The sequence below is a fragment of the Sciurus carolinensis genome, chromosome 18 (assembly GCF_902686445.1).
Source record: "Sciurus carolinensis chromosome 18, mSciCar1.2, whole genome shotgun sequence".
Taxonomy (NCBI): domain Eukaryota; kingdom Metazoa; phylum Chordata; class Mammalia; order Rodentia; family Sciuridae; genus Sciurus; species Sciurus carolinensis.
In genome coordinates this window covers 41,369,147-41,392,844 of record NC_062230.1, presented here as the reverse complement: position 1 = coordinate 41,392,844, position 23,698 = coordinate 41,369,147, and the positions used below count along the sequence as shown (strand labels likewise).

Below are 23,698 nucleotides of genomic sequence, written 5' to 3'. Positions count from 1 at the left end.
ATTTATTTATATATAGTGCTGAGAATCAAACCCAGTGCCTCACACATGCTAGACTCTACCACTGAGCCACAACCTCAGCCCTGTTGTCTCATTGTTATTATTCCCTTTGAATTAACCCTTTGAGGAGAGATGGGATAATAGCCTTTCTTTATGGATGAAAGTACTGACAATGGAATAGGAAACTGGATAAAGATCACAGAGCTTGTCCACGGCAGAGGCAAGGATGGAACTCCGCTACTGCCTCCAATAGAACTATCTCAAGCTACTCAAGGTCACTCACCTACAGAATATTTCTGGTTCCTGCAGATCTTGATGCAAATGTAGGAAATTCATATTATCCAGAAATGTTTGCTGCCAAAATCAAGCAATGAAAATGTCCTGGCCAAAGGAAAGATGATCAACATGAATATGCTTCATGGAGCTGATTGACACCTGTTTTTAATTTCAAACATAAACAACTTGCAACATCTGAGGGGAAAAACCAGAAGCAAAGGAGTTGACTCTTTAAAGTTGTGGGTATAGTAACTTAGGACTGCTTATAATTTCTTCTTTCAAAACCTTCACATATGATAATTTAACATTACTGATGCTCTAAGAGAGGAAAAAAAACCTTGCTCTGTAACAGCTGAACAAAGACTATGATGATTGTGTGCAAGCATCCAAACTTCAGATAGTCTAAGACAAGTTTTAAATAATACTCTTTAAGGCACAACTATTAAATAACACTCCAATGCATGACTTTTCTTCCAAATGGTCATTTGAACAAAACAATTTATTCATCTGAATTATGAACCTCCTTTCACTGCCAAAATTATTGGCATTGGTGAGAGTATAGGGAAACTCTGATCACTGGAGGAACTGTAAATTGTCAGGCAATTTGTGCATATTCTTTTTTGGGGGGAGGGTACCAAGGATTGAACCCAGTTGTGCTTTACTGCTGAATTACATTCCCAGTCTAGCCTTTTTTATTTTTTATTTTGAGACAGAGTTTACTAAGTTGCTGAGTCTGGCCTCTGACTTACAATCCTCCAGGTTTGGCTTCCCTAGTCTCTGGGATTATAGGTGTGAGCCACTGCACCTGACTTCTTTCCTTTCTTTATGTTGGATAAATTCTATTTATCTACATTCAACTTTGTTGATTATTTCCTCTGCTAGCCCACATCTGTTGAGCCCCTTCTAGTAATTATTTTTCATTTTGATTATTGTATTTTTCAACTCCTGAATTTCCATTTGGTTGAACTTTTTAAATATTTACTTGTAGATGGACACAATACATTTATTTATTTATATGTGGTGCTGAGGATCAAACTCAGTGTCTCACACGTGCTAGGCAAGCACTCTACCCCTGAGTTACGACCCCAGCCCTTTTTTAGACTTTTAAATATAATTTCTAATTTCTAAGCCTTATTGGAATTCTCTGGAAAATTCATGTAATTCCTTAACATGATTTATGTAAGTTCCTTGTATTTCCATGTAATTTCCATGTAATTCCTTAACATGATTTATGTAAGTTCCTTGAACATGTATGTATATGCATATATACATATATGTGTGTGTGTGTGTGTGTGTGTGTATATATATATATGATAGTTGCTTTGAGGTCTTTATCCGCTAAATCCAACATCTAAGCTACTTTATATGGTTTTCACTGACAGCTCTCATTCAAAAGATGATACCATTTTATATGCACAACTTGAGCATGTGTGGATTTTGGTAACCTAAGGGTTCTCAGAGCCAATCCTCCATGGATCCCAAGGGAGAGATTGCTAGGCATTATTTCTATAAACCATCAATTACAGAAAACACAACTTATTCTTTAACTATAATTTTCAATAGCAATGGAAACCACAAAATACCCAGAAATAAATCCAACAAGAAAGTCAAAAGATTTGTGTGCAAGAAATAAAAATCTTACTGGAAGACATTAAAGAAGGAATAAATAACTGTATATATAATTCATTCTCTTGTTTAAGAAGACAATATCTTGTCAGCCTCCTTCCCTGGTTTACAGAGTCAATACAAGAGAGTTGGGCATGGTGGTACATACTGTAATCCTAGTGACTGGAAAGGCTGAAGCAGAAGGATTGTAAGTTCAAGGCCAGCCTGGGTGATTTAGGGAGATCCTGTCTCAAAAGAAAAAGGGCTGGGGACATAGCTCAGGGGTAAAGTAACTCTGGGCTCAATTCCCAGTACCACAAAATAAAAATAAATAATAAAGTTGAAAGCCACTTCCTGACATCTGATCTTCTGTTCCTGGAGTTCTTTCACGTGAGAATGGAGACTGAGGGACTGCCTCTGGCCTGGGAAGGCACAAGGGAAACAGATTTTGCTTTCAACTAGCACAGCCTAACAACAGTGGAAATTTTGCTACTGAACCAGGCACAGTGGCACCCACTTGTAATTCCAGTTTCTCCACTTTTGCAGGCAGGTGGGCTCTACACGTGTTGCAGCTCCTAATGGCAGGCCATGCCCTGCAATGCTGCAGCATACCCCAGCAGCTTACCATCAATTTCTTCTGGAATCTTGTCCCATGAATTCAAAGAATGAAATCCACACACCAGGATGAGTGAGTGTGCATAGAAACAGAACTCCTGCAGAGCAAAGGACACCTGACAAGGGTTACCTTCTGAGTGTGCCAGTCTAGGGGTTTATATAGCACTTGGGTCAATGCTATTGGCCAAACTTACACTAACTAGGGTTTAGAAAAGCACTAAAGCTGTTGTTTAAGTTCAAATTTCCATTCAGTTCTGCCCCACTTCCATTTCCTCACCATTAACCTGCAAACGCAGCTTACGAACAGACTGTGGTCAGCAGATCATGCATGCTCAAGGTTCTGGAGCTGCAGAGCTGAGTGGAGCGTCCTTCTGCAGCAGGTGTCCTCACCATGCTGCCGCTGCAGGATGATAGGTTGGTACACTCCGGATTACCCCAATGGCCTTCTCTCCTTTATAGAAAAGTCATTTTTCTTTGTGCCTCACCTATGTTGTGTCTGACACTCATGTAGGAAGAGTAAGATCATTTCCAACATGGTACCCCAGGACTAAGGCCTGTTGGGTAGAGGCTGTGAAGAAAATGATATGTACACATAAGTCAGGAAGACACCTGATCCAGAACACCATGGGTAGGTGTTAGGGTAAAACTAATGAAGCTGTGCACTGAAAACATATACAGAAGCTCATACATACTTGGATTCTTTTTTCCAGTTCTAGGAATTGAAGGGGGCTTTGCCACTGAACTACACCCTGGCCTGCCTGCCTGCCTTCCCTCCCTCCCTCCCTCTTTCCTTCCTTCCCTCCTTTCTTTCTTTTTACCCCAAGGTTGTGCAAGCTGGCCTGGAATTTGAAATTCTATTGCCTCAGCCTCCAGAGTCCCTGGGATTACAGCTATGGCCACCACACCCATATTGCACATGAGGATTTATCAAATGTGGCAAGTGCCATTGCAGATTGCTGGGGAAGTGGATTAGTCCAATAAATGATACCAGGACTCCAGGTTATTCATATGGAAAAAGAAATGAAATTGCCTCCTCACTTCCCACTCTATTCCAAACTAAGTTAAAGACTTAAGTGTTAAAACTTTGAAACATTTAGAGAAAGTGTGGGAGAGCAACATGGGATACGGAAGGATTTTCTTTTTGGTACCTGGGATTGATCCCAGGGATGCTTAACCACGAGCAACATTCCCAGCCCAGGACACCAGGATTACAGATATGCACCATGGTGCCAGGCTTTTTTTTTTTTTTTTTTTTTTTTTCACCAAGGATTGAACAGAGGCACTTAACCACTGAGCTACATGATGTTCGGCTCCTTTTTTTTAATTTTGAGACAGGGCATCACTAAATTGCCTCTGGTTTTTTGAAATTGCTGAGGCTGGCCTTGAACTTGCAACCCTTCTGCCTCAGCCACCCCAGTCACTGGGCTAACGGGCGTGCACCACCAATGCCCTGATGGGGAAGGAGTTCTTAAACAAGACCAAAAAGTGTCAACTATAAAGGTTTGACATATTTGTCTATATCAAAATAAACCGGTGTTCATCGACACCAGTGCAGAGAAGCCGCCAGCGATGTTTGCAGTACGTTTCATTGACAGAATCCAGGACTGCAGAAAGACAGACATGCACTCAACACGGCAGGGGTGGAAGACACCAGTGGACGCGAACAGAAGAGGAAACGCCAAGGCCCACAAGCACACGGGACGCTGCCGGAGCACACCGAGACTCCGCGCGAGCCGCCGGCCGACGCAGGCCTTCCCGCCTCCCGAAGCCGGCGACGCTGGGGACGGCCAGAGCCACCGGCGCAGGGTAAGGTCAGTCGGTACAAGCAGAGACCGAGCCCTCACGGTCGAAGCCAGGGCAGCCGCCCGCGCGCAACCACACCCGGGGCCAAAGAGAAGCAACCTTCCTCTTCCCGCAGAGGTTGGCGGCTGCGGACCACCCGGGCCGCGCACCACTCGGGCTGCGCAGCACTCGGGCCGCACCGGCGTAGCTCGGCAACGGACGCAGGCCGCGAGGCGGGGCCGCTCGGAGACCCGAACGCGAGATGGAAGTGACGAATACTGGGCGGGGTCTTCCGGGGGCGCGTTCCGCACGGGAGCTGGACCTGCGTTTGGGGCGGAGCCTGCGGAGAGGGGGCGATCTGGAGCCGAGAAGTGAGAGCGGCTGGGGCGGGGCCTGCTGGCGGCGGGGCCGACAGCGGGAAAGGCGGGGTCTGAGTGGGGCGGGCCTGCGATGGGTGTGGTGGGCGGGGCGCAGCCTGCAGGCGCGATAGGCGGGTCGGCGCGCGGGGGGCGGAGCCTCAGCTGGAAGGGGCGGCCTGGGGCGGGGCCTGCGGCGGGGACAGCCTCCGCTCCTGGGCCCCGTTCCTGCGCCTTGGTCTGCGCCGCGCGGCTTTTCCCGGTGGCGGTCCGGCGCCTGAGCTTTCACAGTAGTGTGCGCGCGGCGAGGAGCCCCGAGGGTGCCGCGCTCCCGATCTGAGGTAACCCGATGTTCTCGCGCTGGCGGGAGCGGCCGGGTCCAGCGTGAGGCCCGCCGTCTGGTAACCGGCCTCCGCAGCTCGCCCGAGCGCCGGGAGCGGCGAGGTCAGTGCGCTCGGGCCTGCGCGTCCGCTGACCGCCTGGCGCCCCGGCCGGGGGACAGGCGGAGTCCCGATCGGCCCAGCGTTGCATGGGCTCCATCGGGCGCAGCGGTAGGTGAAGGAGCGGACCGCGGAGGTGCAAAGGAGAAAGTGCAGCCCAGAGGCGTGGACACCCGGCGTGCCCGCGGAGCCGGGGGTCTGCTGGCGCCTCGTCGACTCGCAGTCTTTGCTGCACGCCTGGCATGCTCTGTCCGCCGGGTCAGGAACTAGCTCACACTGCGAAGGGAGGCCAGGAGCGTGAGAGAGGCCGGGATTTGGTAGTGGTGGGGATGTCGCCTGCGTACCCCCGCTGCTGTTTCTTCTCTGTTGGCCTTTTCTCAGCTCCTCTGCCATTATCTGCTGCTGCGTATCAAAGTTTCTGTGGGTTAGGCATTCAGCAGTGTCTGCCTAGCTGACAGCCCGAGCCTCTCTGTTGGAGGGTCTAATTGCAACCTGGTTCACCCACAGGCTGGTGGCTGGAGTCCCCACGTTGCATCAAGCCTTTCTTAGGGCAGAGAGAGAGAAGAGGGATTGGGAGGAATTGGAAACCGCTGTACTTTTTATGACCTCTCTTTGGAGCCTAACACTTCCTGCGCATTCTATTCCTTAGGGTTACCAACAAGGGACGCCACCTTTTGAAGGGAGGCATAACAAAGAGTTTGTGAACATAGTTTAAAACCACTGTACCACTTACTATCCCATCCCTGTGGGAAAACTCCTAGTTTCTGTAATTCCAGCAGAAGTTCTGGGCCTCATTCATTTGGGCCCTAACTTCTGTGATCTAAATTAGTAAGGAGCCCTCTGCGGAGTGGGGAAGGTGTAGTCTCACCAGAACCACACTGAGCACATGAGAGACTGGATTCTCCCAAAGACTGCCAAGGTATTCTGATTCTAGAGAAGATAAGTGTCAGGTAGTCCCATCTGACTTATGCCCTGTTTCTAATCAGCTTGTAATTCACCTGCTCCTGCAAGCTGTAGATTTAAAAGAAAATGGTTCATGAATGCTTTAGTAAATGTCTCCTCAGAGCTTAACTAGAATTGAACATTTATTCAGACATGTGTTTATGTTTATTTTATTCCTGGGCCTCTGCTGTGCTTTTGTCCTTGGGAAACAAAAGCAATAAAATGAGTGTCTGCCTTCAGCTTTTTCAAAGCTCTGAACTCTGAGGAGCCCCTAAACTAGAGGGCATGAGGCATTTGCGGATATGAAGCAGTATTGGCTTCACAAGTGGAGTAGGAGTGGAGGAAGAAGGGCAGATGAAATGGTGTGTCCCCAGCAACATGTGACTGGAGGAAGCTGAATTGGGACAAAATGTGTGGGCTTGGGGGATGACACTGAAGAAGTAGGCAGGAGCCAGGAGTGAAAAAACCTCAAGATAATGCAGGTGTTGATTTTTGTTTTAAGGTGGTGATGAGTCATTTCAGGATGATAGGCAGATGACCAAGAGATATTTTAGGAAGTTTGAAAGGGCTCCAGAAATCCCAGTGAGAAGTTCTAAGAATATGACCTAAAGCAGTGGTCATCAAAAAGAATGTCTAGGGGCTGGGCTGTGGCTCAGTGGAAGAGCGCTTGCCTAGCACGTGTAAGGCACTGGGTTTGATCCTTAGTACCACATAAAAATAAACAAATAAAATAAAGGCATTCTTTCCATCTACAACAACAATTTTTTTTTAAAGGAACTAAAAAGAAGTAGATAAGCTAGAATCTATACGGCTTGTCAGATGTTTCTGCTTTCTGTATATCTCACTCAGAATTGTTTTTTATAAAACCCACAGACTTGGTGTATTTTGTTCCCATTGTCATTTGTAAAATTCTTCATGGAACATAGGCTTTCACAATGCAAAAAAAAAAAAAAAAAAAAAGAAAGAAAGAAAGAAAGAAAAAGAAAAAGAAAGCTGTCTCCTAACCAACAACTAGGAAGCAGATGCTGAGAAATGGAGTGAGTTTCCTCTAAAGTGAATCAGATATTAGAATCATCAAGAGATGGAGCATGCAGGAGCAGTGTGCTGACTGTGTGTTGACAGCCCCTGGGGCCTGGGAAATGTGTGCTCTAGTTCTGTGAATATGTAGACATTTATGTAATGAAAGGTTTTCTTAAAACAATGTAAAGAAGTAATCAAATCAAAGATGAGGGCCTCTGACCTTGTAGGGGTGATCAGAAGTGATTGAGTTAGTTACACTTTATCTTCCAAGCAGCTTTTGCTCCCCACCACACCCACTTAATGTAAGGACAGGAACAAATGGAAAAGCCACAGGGGAAATACCTGCCCTAGAGTTCAGGAAAAAGAGTTATTCGAGGACCAACCTATGAAACTTACTGTGTGTGATGGTTGCTCATCTGAAATGCCAGTGGCTCTTAATCCTCAGCTTACCTTTAGGAAGCTGTGTGCCATCCTTGGTTGCTTTTAAAGCCCTTTATGTGAAGGAAAGGAACTTGTTGAGGTTTTTGAATGCTGACCGCATGTGCTGTGAAATTCTGCCTTTGTTGGGGAATCATGACCTTAAAATTTGTTCTCAGTCGAAAAATGAATGTGGGCCTATTGTTTGCCTCAAGATCATTCTTGGTGAAGAGAGGGAATAGCTGTTCATTGTAAACAACTGGACTCTAACTGTAACTGTCTTTGTCTGACATCTGCTTGGTCAGCTGGAAGCCCCAGTGCTGCCTTTTGGATGTTGATGTGTCTCATATTGTATTGCTGTCAAAATACATGGACCAGGGACTTCGATTGTAGCTCAGTGGTAGAGTATTAGCCTAGTATGTGTGAGGCGTTGGCTTCGATTCTCAGCACCACACAAAAGTAAATAAATAAAGATCTAAAAAAATGTACCTATAAAATACATGGACCAGAAGCCCCTGGGCTTGGTGGTGCATGCCTGAAGGGTCACAGGTTCAAAGCCAGCCTCAGCAATTTAGCAAGACCCTGTCTCAAAACAAAACAAAAAGTAAAAAGGGCTGGGGATGTTGCACAGTGGTGAAGCATTTCTGGGTTCAGTCCTCATCACTGCAAAAAAAAAAAAAAAAAAAAAAAAAAAACACATAAAAATGCATTCTATTGTCAAATATAACTATTTAGAACAAATAAATAAATAACTGCTACAACTTGCACCAAACCTTTCTTCCTGTTTCTTTCAATGTATTCTTCCCTCCCTCTAGCCTTTTTAAACTTGCAAGCACACACACACAGTTTATTTATTGATTTTAATTTACAAGTACCCTTGATTTTTTTAAAGTCTGCTTTGTAGAACTGTTATTCCATCCATTGGGGTCCAGTCATGCAAGACTAGCTGCTCTTCTCTGAGTAGCAAGCATTCAACCAGCTGAGCTAGAAGTTTGGGGCAAACAACAGCGGGTCTTCTTTACTCCTGCGGGAGATCCAGACCCAATTTAGGGCCTCACAGAGTGATTGAGGCTAGCTTTGAACTTGCAGTCTCTCCTGTCTCCACTTCCTTAGCCCTGGGATTGCAGGTGTGCGCCACTGTGCCCAGTTTTCCAGGTGCCTTAGTAAACTAAAGCCAGAGTTAAAAGACTTGAAGACATGCCGCTAAGATTTAATGAAGTCAGACTTTAAAGCATGAAACTTTTAGGATAAAATGCTTAGTTCTGACTGATCTCTTGTTTATTGTCCAAGAATTCACTTAGAGTGCTAAAATGCACAATTTAAAAATTGACAGAGTAGGGGATTCTTTCCTTTTGTGGTACTGGAGATTGAACCCAGGGGTGCTCTACCACTGAGCTACATCATCAGCCCTTTTTATTTTTATTTTTTTATTTTGAGACAAGAGTTTACTAACCTCATTCCTCAATCTCAGGAGTGGCTGGGTTTACAGGCAAGCCCCAACCCCTGTACTCAGCAGGGGAGACATTTATTATTAAAGTAACCTGAAATTATCTTTCTACAAAATTACAGTTTTGTGGTTTTTTTTTTTTTTTTTTTTTGGTGCTGGGGATCGAACCCACGGCTTTGTGCTTACAAGGCCAGCACTCTTTTGATTGAGCTATTTCCCCAGCCCCCAAAATACAGTTTTTGTTACATTTCTACAGTTTAAAAAAATTAGACTCCCCTCCTTTGGAAACATCTGTAGAATTGCCAGTTATTTGTTCTGACAGTTTTCATTCTGTCCTTCCTGGAGATTTCATGCTTTTCCTAATTAAAAAACAATTAGAATGAGACTTTGTTTTTATTTTCTGTTCTCGTTGATTGGATAAACTATTCTATTTTCTTTCTGCATGTGTATGGAATTCCTGCCTCTTTTAAATCAAACTCTCTGACCCATAAAGAGAGTTTGCATCAGCCCAGGGCTGCCTATTTGCTCAGGACAGGTGTGGCAGCCCAGTGGCCTTGGGCAGAGCACTAGCTGTGTCTGGTTTCCTGGCAGCTCCACTGTGCAGGGGAGTGAAGCCTGAAAAGGCAACTCAAGGATCATCCTTCAGGTCGCACTTTGAGTCACCTATTACCTTAAGCAGTGTGTGTCATGTTACTGTACTTTTTTTCCCCACATTTTCCTTTCTTTTTTGTTTTATATGACTTTAAGTCAAGAAATATATTTAATAGCTATGATTTCAGAAGTTCAAAATTGATGGAAGGAAATTCCAGTCACTTACTGTCAGAAAACTGAATTTCCAATTTCTTTTTCTTTCTTTCTATGCTGAAAGAACCGTGATGCGAAGGAGGTGGAGCAATGAATCTCTTTTCCTTCAGTATCTTTTCTTCATCTATTACCTGTTACATTTTAACAGCTTTTCTTTCGGCAGGAATTTTTTTTTTTTTTTTTTTTTTTTTTTTTTTTTTGTGGTGCTGCGAGTATTAACTCAGGGCCTCCTACACACCAGACAAGCACTTTTTGATAGAACAATTATTTATTATTATGAAATGTTCCCTTGATATCTAGTAACGTTTTGGGTTTTTTTTGTTGTTGTTGTTTGGGGTTTGTTTTTGGGTTTTTTTTTTGTTTGTTTGTTTGTTTTTGTATCAGGGATTGAACTCAGGGGCACTCAGCCACTGAGCCACATCCCCAGCCCTATATTTTATTTAGAAACAGAGTCTCATTGAGTTGCTTAGTGCCTCACCTTTGCTGAGGCTGGCTTTGAACTCCCGATCCTTCTGCCTCAGCCTCCTGAAGGAAATGTTTTTAATTTCTATACCATGGCTTATTCTAGTACACAAGTGTGGTTTTTGTTTTCCTCTAAAAATGTCTGTTGACAGACATTTACTAACAAACATTGATGCTCTCTAGGTCTCATTTCTCATTCCCACGCTGGATTTTTTTTTTTTTTTTTTTTTTTGCGGTGCTGGGGATTGAACCCAGGGCCTTATGCTTGTGAGGCAAGCACTCTACCAACTGAGCTATATCCCCATCCCCCCACACTGGATTTAAAAAAAAAGAAATTATTATTATTTTTTTTAGTTGTAGATAGACACAATACCTTTATTTTATTCATACATGTGGTGCTGAGGATCAAACTCAGTGCCTCAACATGTGAAGCAGGTGCCCTACCTCTGAACCACAACCCCAGCCCCTCACATTTGATTTTGCTAGCACAGAGGCACATGTTTCTGTTCCTCCCTTGGAAGTTTCAGAAGCCTTGCCTTTTATTTATTTTTATTATTATTATTTATTTATTTTTTGCGGTGCTGGGGATTGAACCCAGGATCTTGTGCTTGCGAGGCATGCACTCTACCAACTGAGCTATATCCCCAGCCCAAGCCTTGCCTTTTAGGCGGGAGTGGTTATTAAAGCCCCAGTTGCCCACAGGTAAGGGTGTAGCAAATGAACTAACAGACATACTCGATGCCAGGAATATTGTTTGCCCTATTTGTAGTTTACAAATACTTCTTGGTGGTATTAGAAGCAAAGTACCCTTTATGTTTCTTTTACGCTCTTTCTATATGGAATTCAACAACAGCAGTTGCAATCTGAAACAAAAAGAAGAAAGCCCAGAGTTCAAACACCGCGGACCTTAGCTCTTTATTGTTGAGCCTCTTTTTTTTTTTTTTTTTTTTTTTTTTTTTTTTGCGGTGCTGGGGATTTGAACCCAGGGCCTTATGCTTGCAAGGCAAGCGCTCTACCAACTGAGCTATATCCCCAGCCCTATTGTTGAGCCTCTTAGGATCTGGTTAGCATGTGGAACCTCCTGTGCATGCCAGTGGATAGGGCACTTCAGTCTGTTTGTCCTCTGCAGAGGTGAAGGCAACCTTCACCTGAGTGCTGTTTGCCTTTGCTCCTGAGACTTCTGGCTTCTAGTGGCAGCAAAGAGTGGATATCCACCGTAAGGAACCTGCAGGTTTCCACTTCCAGCAGGAAGGACAATTTCCTGTCGTCCACAAACCTCTGGGTCTCTGTGCTCACCCCACAGCCTCACTGCCTGGTAGCAGAGGCTCTAGCACTTTGCTGGAGAAGGTTTCAGGTGTACAAGATAAAGAGGCTGAAAGTAAAGCCAGGCAGGCAGGACAGTGGGCCTAGACCTCTTGCAGGTTTGAATTTCTCACATCTTCCTTTGAAAATTTTCTTGTACTGTACCAGAAGAGCCCTGAGAATGGGTTTTCCCAGGCAATCATCTGTGAAATTAAAGAGTAGCCACTCTGGGAATCTACCCACATGTTAGAAGCTTTAGGTTAACATGACAATTGGGAAGTCAGCTTGGTAAGAGCCAAATGGCTGGACTCTGGTTATGAGTGTAGATGCTGAAGTACAGCCTGACCCAGGGACTGTACTTTAGCATAAACTGTGAGGACTTTCTCCATCAGGCTTCCACAGCAGAGAAGCATGGACAGCTTCCAGCTGTTGATGAGCAAATCTTTGAACCTGCCTCTTGCTGTCCTTATTTTCAAACTAGGTGAAATGTGAACCAGCCAGCTTTGACTGTGCTGCTCTTAAGACCTTTAATACTACACCTGTTTCCTTGGTGGCTGAGTAGAGTTCCCAGGAAGTCTTACTTGGGGGTTTTGAGGTTTTGGGGTCTTGTGAAGGAATTTTTGATCAGCTCTTTAATTTTCCGAAGGCTTCCTTACCTGCATCCAGTGCTCTCACAGCACGTCCACGGGAAGCAGACACTGCAGCCGGGAGGATGCTTAGCAGGAGAGCACCATTCCTTCGGCATTCACTTTGATACTTCTGATAGCCTGTGGTCCCGCCCAAGGACTCTGGCGTTTGCCTGGTGTCAAGTGTGTTTGGGCTATTATTATTAAGGATAAATTATGCTGTGCATATCTTTTCCTTCCTCACTGTGGAAAGGTAAATAAATGCAGTGGGTGATTTTCAGGAAGCCAGTAATTATTCTGAAATAGAGAATTGCAGCATGCCAGGGGTCTGACGGTTCTCCAAGTTACCACAGAACCCCACTGTTAACATGTTCTCTCAAACACAAAGGATACAAAACAAAAAGTTCTGCCTTTGGAACAAAATAGCTTTATAGTGAGGTGGCTCTGAGGCATGACTGGGGCCACTTGTGGGGAAGCTGGTTCTTCCTCTTGAACTTGAAGAAACTTCTGATCCTGCTTCCCTTTCTAAAGTTTTTCCTTTTTTTTTTTTTTTTTTGTGTGTGTATCAGTGTTTGAATCCAGGGGCACTTAACTACTGAGCCACATCCAGCCCTTTCTTGAATTTTATTTAGAGACAGGGTCTCACTGAGTTGCCTAGGGCCTCACTAAGTTGGTGAGGCTGGCTTTGAACTCAAGATTCTCCTGCCTCGGCCTCCCCAGATGCTAGGATTACAGGTGTGTGCCACTGCATCCAGCTTCCTTTCTTTTTTTATTTTATTTTTTAACTTTTTGCTTTGACTAATTATAAATTCAAAAGATTTTGCAAAAATATAGAGCTGAGCTGGGGTTGTAGCTCAGTGGTAGACCACTTGCCTAGCATGTGTGAGGCACTGGGTTTGATCCTCCGCACTACATATAAATAAATAAAATAAAGGTTCATTGACAACTTAAAAAAATCTTTTTTAAAAATAATAATATAGAGCTGTCCTGCAGCTTCCTGTCCCTGATTAGAAACCTCACATCTATAGCAGGAAGTTGACACCAGGTAGGTCTTACCCTTTCAGCTTTCACATGCACTCATTCATGTGTGTGTCTGACTTTTTCTAACCCTTCAACATAGAGAGAGAGCTGTGGGACCAGCCCTGGGGCCCAGGGACAGAGCAAGCAGGAGCCTCCTCACACCTTGCTCCCTCCTCCCTTTAGCTCTGAGCTCTCAGTAGCTGTGTGTGGTGTCTATCACTGTACTCAAGGCCAGCTTCCCAGTGGCACCTGTGTGGCTTGCTCCTGGACACTCAGCTCAGATAGGGATTTTGAGGGAAATGAACCCCTGGGTATGATTCATTGCTGTTAATACTGGGAGGGGTAAAACCCAACATGTGATTCCTCAGTTTTATAAAGAAAAGAAGCCATCAGAGAAGGATCATGTTATCCTTCACCTATTTTTGTAAAGTACCTTTATTTTGTTTGGGGAGGAGTGGTGCTTGGGGATCAAAACCAGGGTCTTGCACATACTAGACAAGTACTGTACCTCTGAGCTGCACACCCAGTCCTATAAAACATCTTTACAGTTGCTGGGAAGAAAGTCTTGGAACCCTGTTAATGATTAGGAAGCAGGCAAGCAGCACAATGCTGACCAAGTGCTCCTCACTACCTGAACCACCTCCCAGCTTCTGTCTGTTGGTCCTGGTGTGCAGTTCCTGCCCAGGGGAAGCCCGTCAAACCTCCAAAGACATGACGGACAGAATTTCATATCTCTCTTTTGTGAATAATTTATTATTGACCCCAATTTAAGCTATGTGAATTAGGCCATCCTTTATTGGGATAAGGACTGTGGCCTCCTGGCACAGCCTGCTGTAGGGAGCAAGGCCTGACTGGTCAGTCCAGCAGAACTGGGAAACCCAGCTGTAACAGCTTTCCCAATTTCTCTCTCTCTCTTTTTGTTTTTCCCTACCATACATTCAACCCATTGCAGCATGAATCTGCAGGTATTATGCACAAACAATTCAAAATTAAAGTTTATAGTGGAAAGGTCACCACACTGTACCTACCTCATCACAGTGTACTTCAACCAAGGCCAGCAGATATGCACCTCCGACAGGCAGATACTTTGAGAGTTAAAACTACTGGAGGAGCTGCAAATAAGGAACGTGTAAAAATAGCAATGCTTAAGCATTAGAGCATTTTAAAAAAATTTTTGTTGTTGTCAATGGAGTTTTATTTTTTATTTATATGTGGTGCTGAGAATCAAACCCAAGCGCTCTACCACTGAGCCACAACTGCAGCCCCAACAACAGAGCAGTTTTAAAAAGTGACTCGGAGCAACATAAACACATCTGAGTTCTCGCTGTGAGCCACTGTCCACCAATGCGTGAAGCACCAATTTTGCAATTCTGAGAAGGAAAAGGTCCACACTGCCATGTAGAGTCATTCATTGCGTGCTCTGGACTACACATGATCTTCAGATCCTCTTTCAGAGTTTGATGCATCTCAGCCGATTTTCTCAGAAAATCTGCTTATCATTTGGCAGCAACTTTTAATAAGAACCTGGGTATTGAGGGTCTTGCAGACTTCCTTAGCAACCACGAGGAAACTTCTTGGCTAACTCCTCATTTTTGTTTGCAAAACTGGGTATGGTAGTCCATACCTGTAATCCCAGGTCAGATTCAAGACCAACCTCATCAACTTAGTGAGGCCCTAAGCAATTTAGCAAGATCCTATCTCAAAATAGAAAATAAAAAGGACTGTGGGTGTGGCCGAATGCTTAAGTGCCCCCCAGGTTCAATCCCTGGTACCAAAAAAAAAAAAAAAAAGTAAAAATGGCTGTGCCCAAGTGGAGTTTCCAAATCTAGGCCAGTATTATGAAGTCTTGAAATCTCCGGCAGTACACGTGTGGTCTGCTGGTGGCCCTGGCACCAGACTGCTTGTCAGAACAGAGTCAGTGACTTGGGAGATGCTTCCTGGTTTAGATTGTTTGGTGCAGGGATTGAACCTAGGGCCTCTAGCATGCTAAGCACACTCTAGCTCTGAGCTATACACCAGCCCTCACTCATTTTTAATTTGAATTTTTTATTATCTAAAAATGTTAAGAGTAAATAAAGATCACTGAGAAAAATATATGTAGTGAGTTCTCTTTTAAATGATTATCAAGGAGTTGGCTTACCAGTGGTTAGAAGGCCCCAGACCTGCTTGTTGTTGGTCACCACGGGCAGTGGGCTCTTGGTCAGCCCATGAAGTCTTCCTTACATTGACCATACAATCGTCTACTTTTCAGGAGTCAGCAGTGGTTGTCTTGGTCTTGCTTGTTACTAGGATGCAGTGTAACTGTTCTGTGAACTGCTGGCAAAATGCAAATAGGTCAGCTGTTCTATGAAACTCTTTGGATTCTTTGGGAAGACTTGTAAAGGTGTAGGTCAGCAGACATCACAGTCTAATTCCATGTGCATAAGACAAAAAAAAAAAAAAAGACTGCCTTGTATGAATCCAAGAGGATTCTACACTTGGGTCCCCAAGTTTTCTCTCTACTTTAACTTGTAGATATGACTGTGGAGGAGGAGCCCAGAGCTCTGGTCCGTGGGCCACACTCAGAGAGGACTTGCTCCTATATCAGAGGATCAGTGAACATGTGTACATTTGTATGTTTCAAGTAACAGCAAAGTATTTTATCTTATTTAAGTCAAGTTGCCTGCACTAGTTTGCTCCTGACGATAGGGGTTTTCCTCTCGAAGCCTTTGTTCCTGTCACTTACTCTGCCCTGCTCACGCACAAGAGCACTGGCCAACAACAGGCGCTCACAAGGGGCTAGTCACCTGACTTCCCAACTGTGCTGCTCCTCAGTACGAAGGATTTCTTCCTGCTCCAAGTCACTGGCAGAGGTGGGAACCGTGGGGCAGTATTAAACAGGTCCTCCAAGTCAAAGCCTGATAGCTGAGAAAGTGTCAGCACCCCCTGGTTCCTGCATGTGCTACTCCATTTTGTCTGATTTCACATGGTAAATCATGCAGAAGGTTTAAGAGTTTATCTTTCCTCTCATTTCCAGAGGTCACCTTTGTGATTCAGCTGTGCTGGTCACATGTCTGCTCAGGCTTGCCAGTGCATGGACTTTCTGGGAGGGGCAGTTAGAAACGAGTGGCCTGGGCTGGGGTTGTGGCTCAGTGGTAGAGCGCTTGCCTAGTGTGTGTGAGGCACTGGGTTCAATCCTCACTCAGCAGCACATAAAAATAAGTAAATAAAATAAAGGTATTGTGTCCATCTACAACTAAAAGTATCTAAAAAAGAGAAAGAAAGAAACCAGTGGCCTGCTTCTGCCCTAGAGTCACCCTTTTACACCTCTTAGAGGTTGTGCCATATGTACTTAGATAACATTCCTTATCTTCATAATCATGCATAATCATGTTTTGCACTGTCCTGTGGTCTTGGTTTTGGGCATCCAAATGGCTTGGGGACTAGAGAAACAAGTAGGGAAAGGAGCAGTTTGCTGGATAAGCTTAAGTCTGCGCTTGGGTTGACTAACCTGACTGAGAATTCCAGGGCAGGACACTCAGGACCCAGCCTCGGATGGTTTGATTCAAGGGAAGCTCCCTCCCTCTGTTGCTCTTCTCCAGGCTTGCAGTGGCAGGAGAAATCTGGCCCTCTTCTGATGCTCAGGTGGGGTGCACAGGTCCCTGCAGATGCTCAGCCTGTACTTTTCCACCTGGCTGCTCCTGGGAATCACCAGGAGAACATCAACAGTGCTCCTGCCTTGGACCCCTATCCAGAGGGGCTGATTATTTGGTCTGGGGTTCAGCAGCAAGATTGGGAAAGCACCCTGAGGCTCTGAGGTGGAGCTGAGGCTAGAGACCACGGTTGTGTCAGGACCTACGGAGATGCACTGACCATGACTTTACAATTCCTGGTCCACATGGGCTTATGAAGACACAGTTCTGCTGCCCAGGCCTAGTGACCAGCTGTGCTGGCAGCAGGTTGGGAGCTGCTATTCAACACGTCTTCCAGTGCCTACAGGACCGTGAAATGTGTACTGGTGGAGTGGACGGGCCTTATTTTTAGACTCTCAGGTCCTTTTGAGCAGTGCCCCTCATTCTTCTTTTTTTTTAAATTATTTATATTTTATGTTTAATTACTGTTTAAAAATAAAAGTGCTAGGGTTGCCAGAGCTAACAAAATATTTTAATAAACCTTTTATTTTGGAATAGTTTTAGATTTATAGAATTATACAGATAGTTCTTATTTATCCTAAATCCTAATTTCCCCTATTATTAACATCTTACATCAGTATGTATATTTGTCACCATTAATAAAAATGATAGTAATGCAATATTATTAATAACAATCCTTCCTTTACTCAGTTCTGCAGTCTTTCCCTAATGTCCTCTTCCTGTCCCAGGATCCTGCCAGTATACCACACTGCACTTGGTGGTCATGTTTCCTTAGGTTCTTCTTTTGACACTCAGGTACAATTTTCATCCAAACAATGAACAATTTTTTATAGTGCAGGTACATCTCATGCAAAATTTCAAAATCTTTACTTTAAAATAATTATTCATTGTCTATCTGAAATTTAAATTTTTTGGTGATGCATTATAATTACACATAATAGTGGAATTCATTATTACACATTCATACAGGCACACGATAGAAAGATAGGATTTGGTCCATTTCCCTGTACCTCCTATTTCCCTCCATCTGATCCCCTTCCTCTACTCTGCCTGGTTTTCCTTCTATTCTCATGAGATGTCCTTTTATTTTTCCTTTTTTTCTCTCTAACTTCCACATATGGGAGAAAATATATGAACCTTGACTTTCTGAGTTTGGGTTATGAAATTTAAATTCAACTGAGCGGGGCTGGGGAGATAGCTCAGTCAGTAAAGTGCTTGCCTTGCAAGAACAAGGCCCTGGGTTCGATCCCCAGCACCACAAAAAAAAAAAAAAAAAAAAATTCAACTGAGCATTCTGTTTTATACTTGCAACCTAAAGTATGTGTGTGTACTTTGACTGCAACCTGACATTATTGTCAACCTTGCCTTAGAAACCCCTTGAGGAAAGGGTTGTCTTCATTTTGTCAACATGCATGTGCAGAGCCCTGAAGCAGATTTGGGAGGGCTCCCTCCTTTGCCTTTGCCTCTCAGAGGTAAAGATAGTCTCTGCCTTTAAGATTCAAATCCTAAGATGACTGGAGATGCTTTCTTACTCTTTTTTGTATCACTTAAAAAAATCAAACTGAGCACAATCCATCAGTCACAGTTTCTCTCTCAAGTTAACCCCTCCGGACTCTCATTTAGTTCAAGGATCGCCACTCTAAGAGGAAACTAGCCTGCTAGTGGGGAGCATAAATTGGTATAATATTTCTGAAGAACAGTTGGCAATATTTAAAATATGTAAAGTTTGCAAAGCCTCAGAGCCAGCAGTTTCACTGTTAAAATTTATTCTATTAGGGCTGGAGTAGAGCATTCACCTAGCACATGTGAGGCACTGGGTTCAATCCTCAGCACCACATATAAATACATAAAATAAAAGTATTGTGTTCACCTACAACTAAAAAAAAATATTAAAAAAATTTACTCTGTTAGAGTTTTGCAAGCTTTCTAGGTTCATGGTAGCCGTAGCACCATGTAATTTTTTTTTTTTTTCACAGCACCCTTAGGCCAAAAGAAATACAAAACAATGTTTTAAGTTGTTAGGTCCAAATAATAAGTATTTATGCCCTAACTTGGTAGCTATTTGAAAAAATAATTCACATACATTGAAAGAAAAATAATTTGTATTTCATTGTCAAACAGATTTCTTAACTAACATAATGCATGTATCTCTTGGTCATCACACAGCTTCTCAGACCTTCCAGTCAGGTCGGACATGATCACATTCATTTGCAGAATTATACTGATTTTTGTACAAGGCTCTTTATCATAGCACCAGCAAAAACCCGACTTTACAAAGGTATGACCTCAGTGATCTAACGTCAACTGCATGAACTACCTGTTCGTAGAGCATAGAGATGTTAAATGTTCCTGTATTTCCCTCAAAAGGATGCCACGGCTCTTTGAGTTCTCGGTGGCGTTGTGGAAGCACCTTGGCGCAGGTTTCAGAGGTCTTAGTCCATGGAAGACCGGCTTCATTCTTCAGGGCTTGAGATGAGGCAGGACATCATGGCAGAAGAATGTGGCAGAGGGAAGCAGCTCACATGGTGATCAGGAAGCAGAGAGAGCAGCGCCCCTCATTCTTGCATAGTGCTTGAGGCTTAAGGGTGCTTGTGCCCGAAAGGTGCTCTGGCTTCTGACAGTGAGGGTAGCCGCAGCTTGGAGAACGTAGCTTTCCTTCCTGGGGGTGAAACCTTAATAGTGCCTTAGAGACAGCAATCTGGGATTTTAGCATTGCTAAAAGAACTTCTGCTTTAAACATTTCAAGTGTTCCTTTGCTGGGGAGCTGGGATGTGGAGGCTAGGTTTGCAAAGCCGACAGCTCTCCTGCTCTCCTGGTGCTGACGGCCCTGCTGGGAAGACACTGCAGGCCACCCCTGGCTTTTCCCCTAGCCACCTTTCTCCTGCCACACCTCCCCACGCCCATTCAGGTGCTTGGTTTCATGAGTCCCCATCATGACTCACTCATTACCTGTGTAGACCACATCTCCTGACCTCCAAGATATTAAAATCCATGCCTCAGCACTGAGGAGTGCACACAGGTTTGTGTTTTCAGTTGTGCTCAGGCACACATGACATAAAATGTTCCGGGCTGGGGAGATAGCTCAGCTGGTAGAGTGCTTGCCTCGCAAGCACAAGGCCCTGAGTTCCATCCCCAGCACCGCAAAAAAAAAAAAAAAAAAATTTCCAACAGTGACATTTGGTGCATCTGCGTATTTTGCACACTTTGGTTGTCCAGAAGAAAAACCCACACCTGCGTGGTCACTCCCCACATCCCCCATCAAGCTCCCAGCAACCCTGACCTACTTAATGTTCTGCAGATGTGCCTGTCCTGTATGTTTCATGTACATGGAGGCAGACAAACGTGGACGTGTGTGTCTGGGTGGTGGCAGGTGGCGCGGCCTTGGAGGCTCACTCCCTCAGCCTCGCCTGAGAGGCAGCCCTGTGAGGAAGGACCATGTTTATTCAATTGTTTGGTCACTGATGGACACTGAGGTTGTTTCTCTCTTTTGGCTATGGTGAATAATGAAGTGAAGAACATTTGTTTACAAGTATCTTGCCTTTGCCTTAAATTCTTGTCGGCATATAGGAGTGGAGTTGCTGGATACAGACCAATCCAGTCACCACCCTTGGGTCACACGGTGGAGCAAGGCTGAGATACCACTCCCATCTTCACCTGAGATTCCTTGAACTTGGAGTCCAGAGCGTTCCTGTGTGAGAACGTTGTTCTAGCAGCCTCTCCCATCAGTGCCAGTGGATGGGCAGGGGGCTTAGTCAACACCCTGGAGTGGCAGGCAGGAAGCTCCAGTGTGTGAGGCATGGCGTTTCCTTCCTGTTGGCTGTGCGCCACCTGTGTGCCCTTCTAGATTGATTGGAGGTCTGCTCGGGTAGAATCTGTTCATACTAACACCCTGAGCTGTCAGGGAGCTTTTATTTCTTGGGCTGAGGTCAACAGTGGCAGCTGCAGCCAGAATCCTAGGAAACTGAATCCTGCAGACTTGCTGGGAGCTGCAGCTGTGTGCTGCTGGTTTACTGCTTCTTGTTTTACTGATGCAGTGACCAGGAGCGAAGTTTTGGGATGTGACGGGATGATGGACAACAAGGATTTGGAAGCCGAAATCCACCCCTTGAAGAATGAAGACAGAAAATCACAGGAAAATCTGGGAAACAGGTTGAAAAATGAAGATAACTTAAAAAGCACACCTCCACAGTCCCGGCTTTCCCGATGCCGAACTGTGGCATTCTTTCTATCCTTGTTTGCCTGCCTTTTTGTGGTGTTTGTTGTCTCGTTCATTATCCCGTGTCCAGACCGACCAGAATCTCAGCGAATGTGGAGGATCGACTACAACGCGGCAGGTGAGGATCTCGGCCTGGAAGCAGGACTGTATCTAGACTTGTCTTTGACAGTGAGTCAGCGACGTGACTGCAGTTCTGTGCCCGTGTCTCCTGAGGTGTTAGGTGCTCCAGAGCAGCCTCAGTGAAACCAGAGGCACTGCCTTGGTGGGGTGAGCAGGCACAAGTGGCCCTTTCTGCTACTCTTCTTTTTATTTTCCTTTTATTCTTTTCTGGTACTAGGGATTGAGCCCAGGGGTGCTTAACCACTGAGTGGCATCCTTAGCCCTTTTTATTTTTAATTTTGAGAGAGGGCCTCACTAAGTTGCCCAGGCAGACCTTGAATTTGGAATCCTCCTGCCTTAACCTCCCTAGTCCCTGGGATGACAGGTGTGAGCCACCACACCCAGTTTGGTTATTCTTTTTTTGATACCAGGAATTGACCCCAGGGTTAACCACTGAGCCACAACCCCAGGCCTTTTTTATATTTTGTTTAGAGACAGCGTCTCCTCAAGTTGTTTAGAGCCTTGCTAAGTTACTGAGGCTTTGAAGTTGTGACCTTCCTGCCTCAGCCTCCCAGTGCCAGGATGGCAGGGATGGCGGGTGTGGTGCTGTGCGGGCCTTCCCTGTCTGAGGGGCTATGTGGCACTCCCTTCATTCTGTTCACATGGTGTGTTAGAGAATTGTCATTGGCAGCTGTACCCCCGAGCCCCCGCCGGAGCCTGCCAACTCAGCAGCTCTTCTCCCGCCTTTCCTCTGTGCCAGCCACACCAGTGGGTCTGAAGCGACCTCTCTTTAGGGCCTTGCCTTGCAGCTCACTGATGACTGGTGACATGGCGTGTCTTTTCATGTCCTGAGGGGTCACGTGTATCTTCTTGGGACCCTTTGCCCCCTCTTCAGCTGGGTTTATTTTTTGATATTGGGTCGTGGTAGTCTTTATATATTCTGGACACTTGTCCCATGTGCATATGATTTGCAAATATTTTCCCCCATCCTGTGGGTTATCTTTTCATTTTCTTTTATCTTTATTTTATTTATTTATAGGTGGTGCTGAGAATCAAATTTAGAGCCTCACACATGCTAGGCAAGCGCTCCACCACTGAGCCACCACCCAGCTCTCCCCTCTTTTTATTCTCTTTTTTTTTGCGGTGCTGGGGATCGAACCCAGGGCCTTGTGCTTGCAAGGCAAGCACTCTACCGACTGAGCTATCCCCCAGCCCCCTTTTTATCCTCTTGATGGTGTCTTTTGATGTACAAAAGCTCTTAACTTTGATGGATTCTCATCAGTTTTTTCTTGCTGCTTTGAGTGTCATCCCTAAACCCAGTGCCTTGTAGACTTCCCTGTGTTTTCTTCCAAGCATTTTGTAGTTTTAGCTCTCTGTTTGGACTGATTCCTTTTGAGCTTTTGTGTAAGCCAAGGGCCCACTGTCATTCTTCTGATGTTTGATTTTAAGACAGAGTGTATCATTTGAGTCCTTGAACCAAAGGAAGCAATAGGCCCTGTGGGGACCGAGTGTGACTTTCTGGGTCCCAGACTGATCCAGGAGGATCCCTTCCAAAGACAAGTGTTCCGAGCACCTGTTTGTAATGCCTGAGCATCCTGCCTGTGTCCGTACCTGGCAGGATCTTTCTGGCCTGTCATGTTCATGAAGAATTGCTGCTTTTCCCAAGTGTGTGGAAAACCCTGCCCACAGTGGCAGGCAGAGCAGAGGAGTGGATCGCATTAGACTTGATCTTCCTGCAGACAAGCATGGCCTGTGGAACATGGTCTGTGGCTTCTTTTTCAGTTACCTATGACTTTCTGGCCATGGAAGACATAAACAGGGATAGGATCCAAGATGTTGTCTTTCTTTATAAAAATGCCAACGGCACTGACAATTCCAACCAATCCTGCGCTGATGAAGGTAATTTGGTTTTATCTGAGAAGGAGGGGCTCCCTGCAAGGGAGAGGGTCTTTGTTCTAGGTCACACTCCCACTTTTGTGGTGTTTAGGGAGGCAAGTGGTGGGATTCTGGAAGCCATCCCATCCCTCCTCCAGGAGTGGGAGGAGGCAAGGAGGCAAGCTCAGCCCCACTTGGGGCTGTGAGTGAGTTTAGGGACCAGAGACAAAGGAGGCAGGGCCTCCTTTTTTTTTGCATGCCGGCAGCACCAGGCTGACTACAGGCTATGATCTCCCCCCTCAGGCTTCTCTTCTCCCTGTGCCTTCGTGGCTGCTGTGTCAGGGGCCAATGGCAGCGTGCTCTGGGAGAGGCCTGTGGCCCAAGATGTGGCCCTGGTAGACTGTACGGTGCCCCGGCTGTCAGACGGCAAGTCATCTGCCTGCATCCTTGTGGGAAGGCCCAGTTCTCTCACTGCAATTGACCTGCTCACAGGTAGACCCCAGGCAGAGGGCTGGGAAAAGAAAGGCATAGTGGGCGGTGACTGGGGACAGCCCCGGGAACACTACCAAGCATCTGACGCTGAGGTGCTCTCTTCTGGCAGCTCAGTGGCTGCCACAGGGCCCTGAGGGGCCTCCAGCACTGCACCTGAGGTGGGAAGGGTCACATTGGCCCTGGGTGTTCCAGAGCAGCCCTTGCCTGGTGCCCAGGAGTAGGAGGTCCAGGCTGGAGGCCGGGAAGAGAGGTCTTCCCAGGAATGACCCTTGT

The 23,698-nt window shown here is 45.4% G+C and overlaps 1 protein-coding gene across 2 annotated transcripts in view; it reads left to right on the top strand.

The window, feature by feature from the left end:
• The first annotated feature begins 4,818 nt into the window (after positions 1–4,818).
• Fam234a (family with sequence similarity 234 member A) overlaps positions 4,819–23,698 on the top strand; it is a 25,305-nt gene continuing 6,425 nt past the window's right edge. For both annotated transcript variants that reach the window (XR_007106054.1, XM_047533002.1), the window contains exons 1-4: positions 4,819–4,972; positions 20,778–21,077; positions 22,841–22,957; positions 23,237–23,425. Coding sequence is in view for 1 of the 2 variants with exons in the window: in XM_047533002.1 (XP_047388958.1) it covers positions 20,810–21,077; positions 22,841–22,957; positions 23,237–23,425 (574 nt within the window). In the remaining variant the exon portion in view is untranslated. The remainder of the gene's footprint in view (positions 4,973–20,777; positions 21,078–22,840; positions 22,958–23,236; positions 23,426–23,698) is intronic.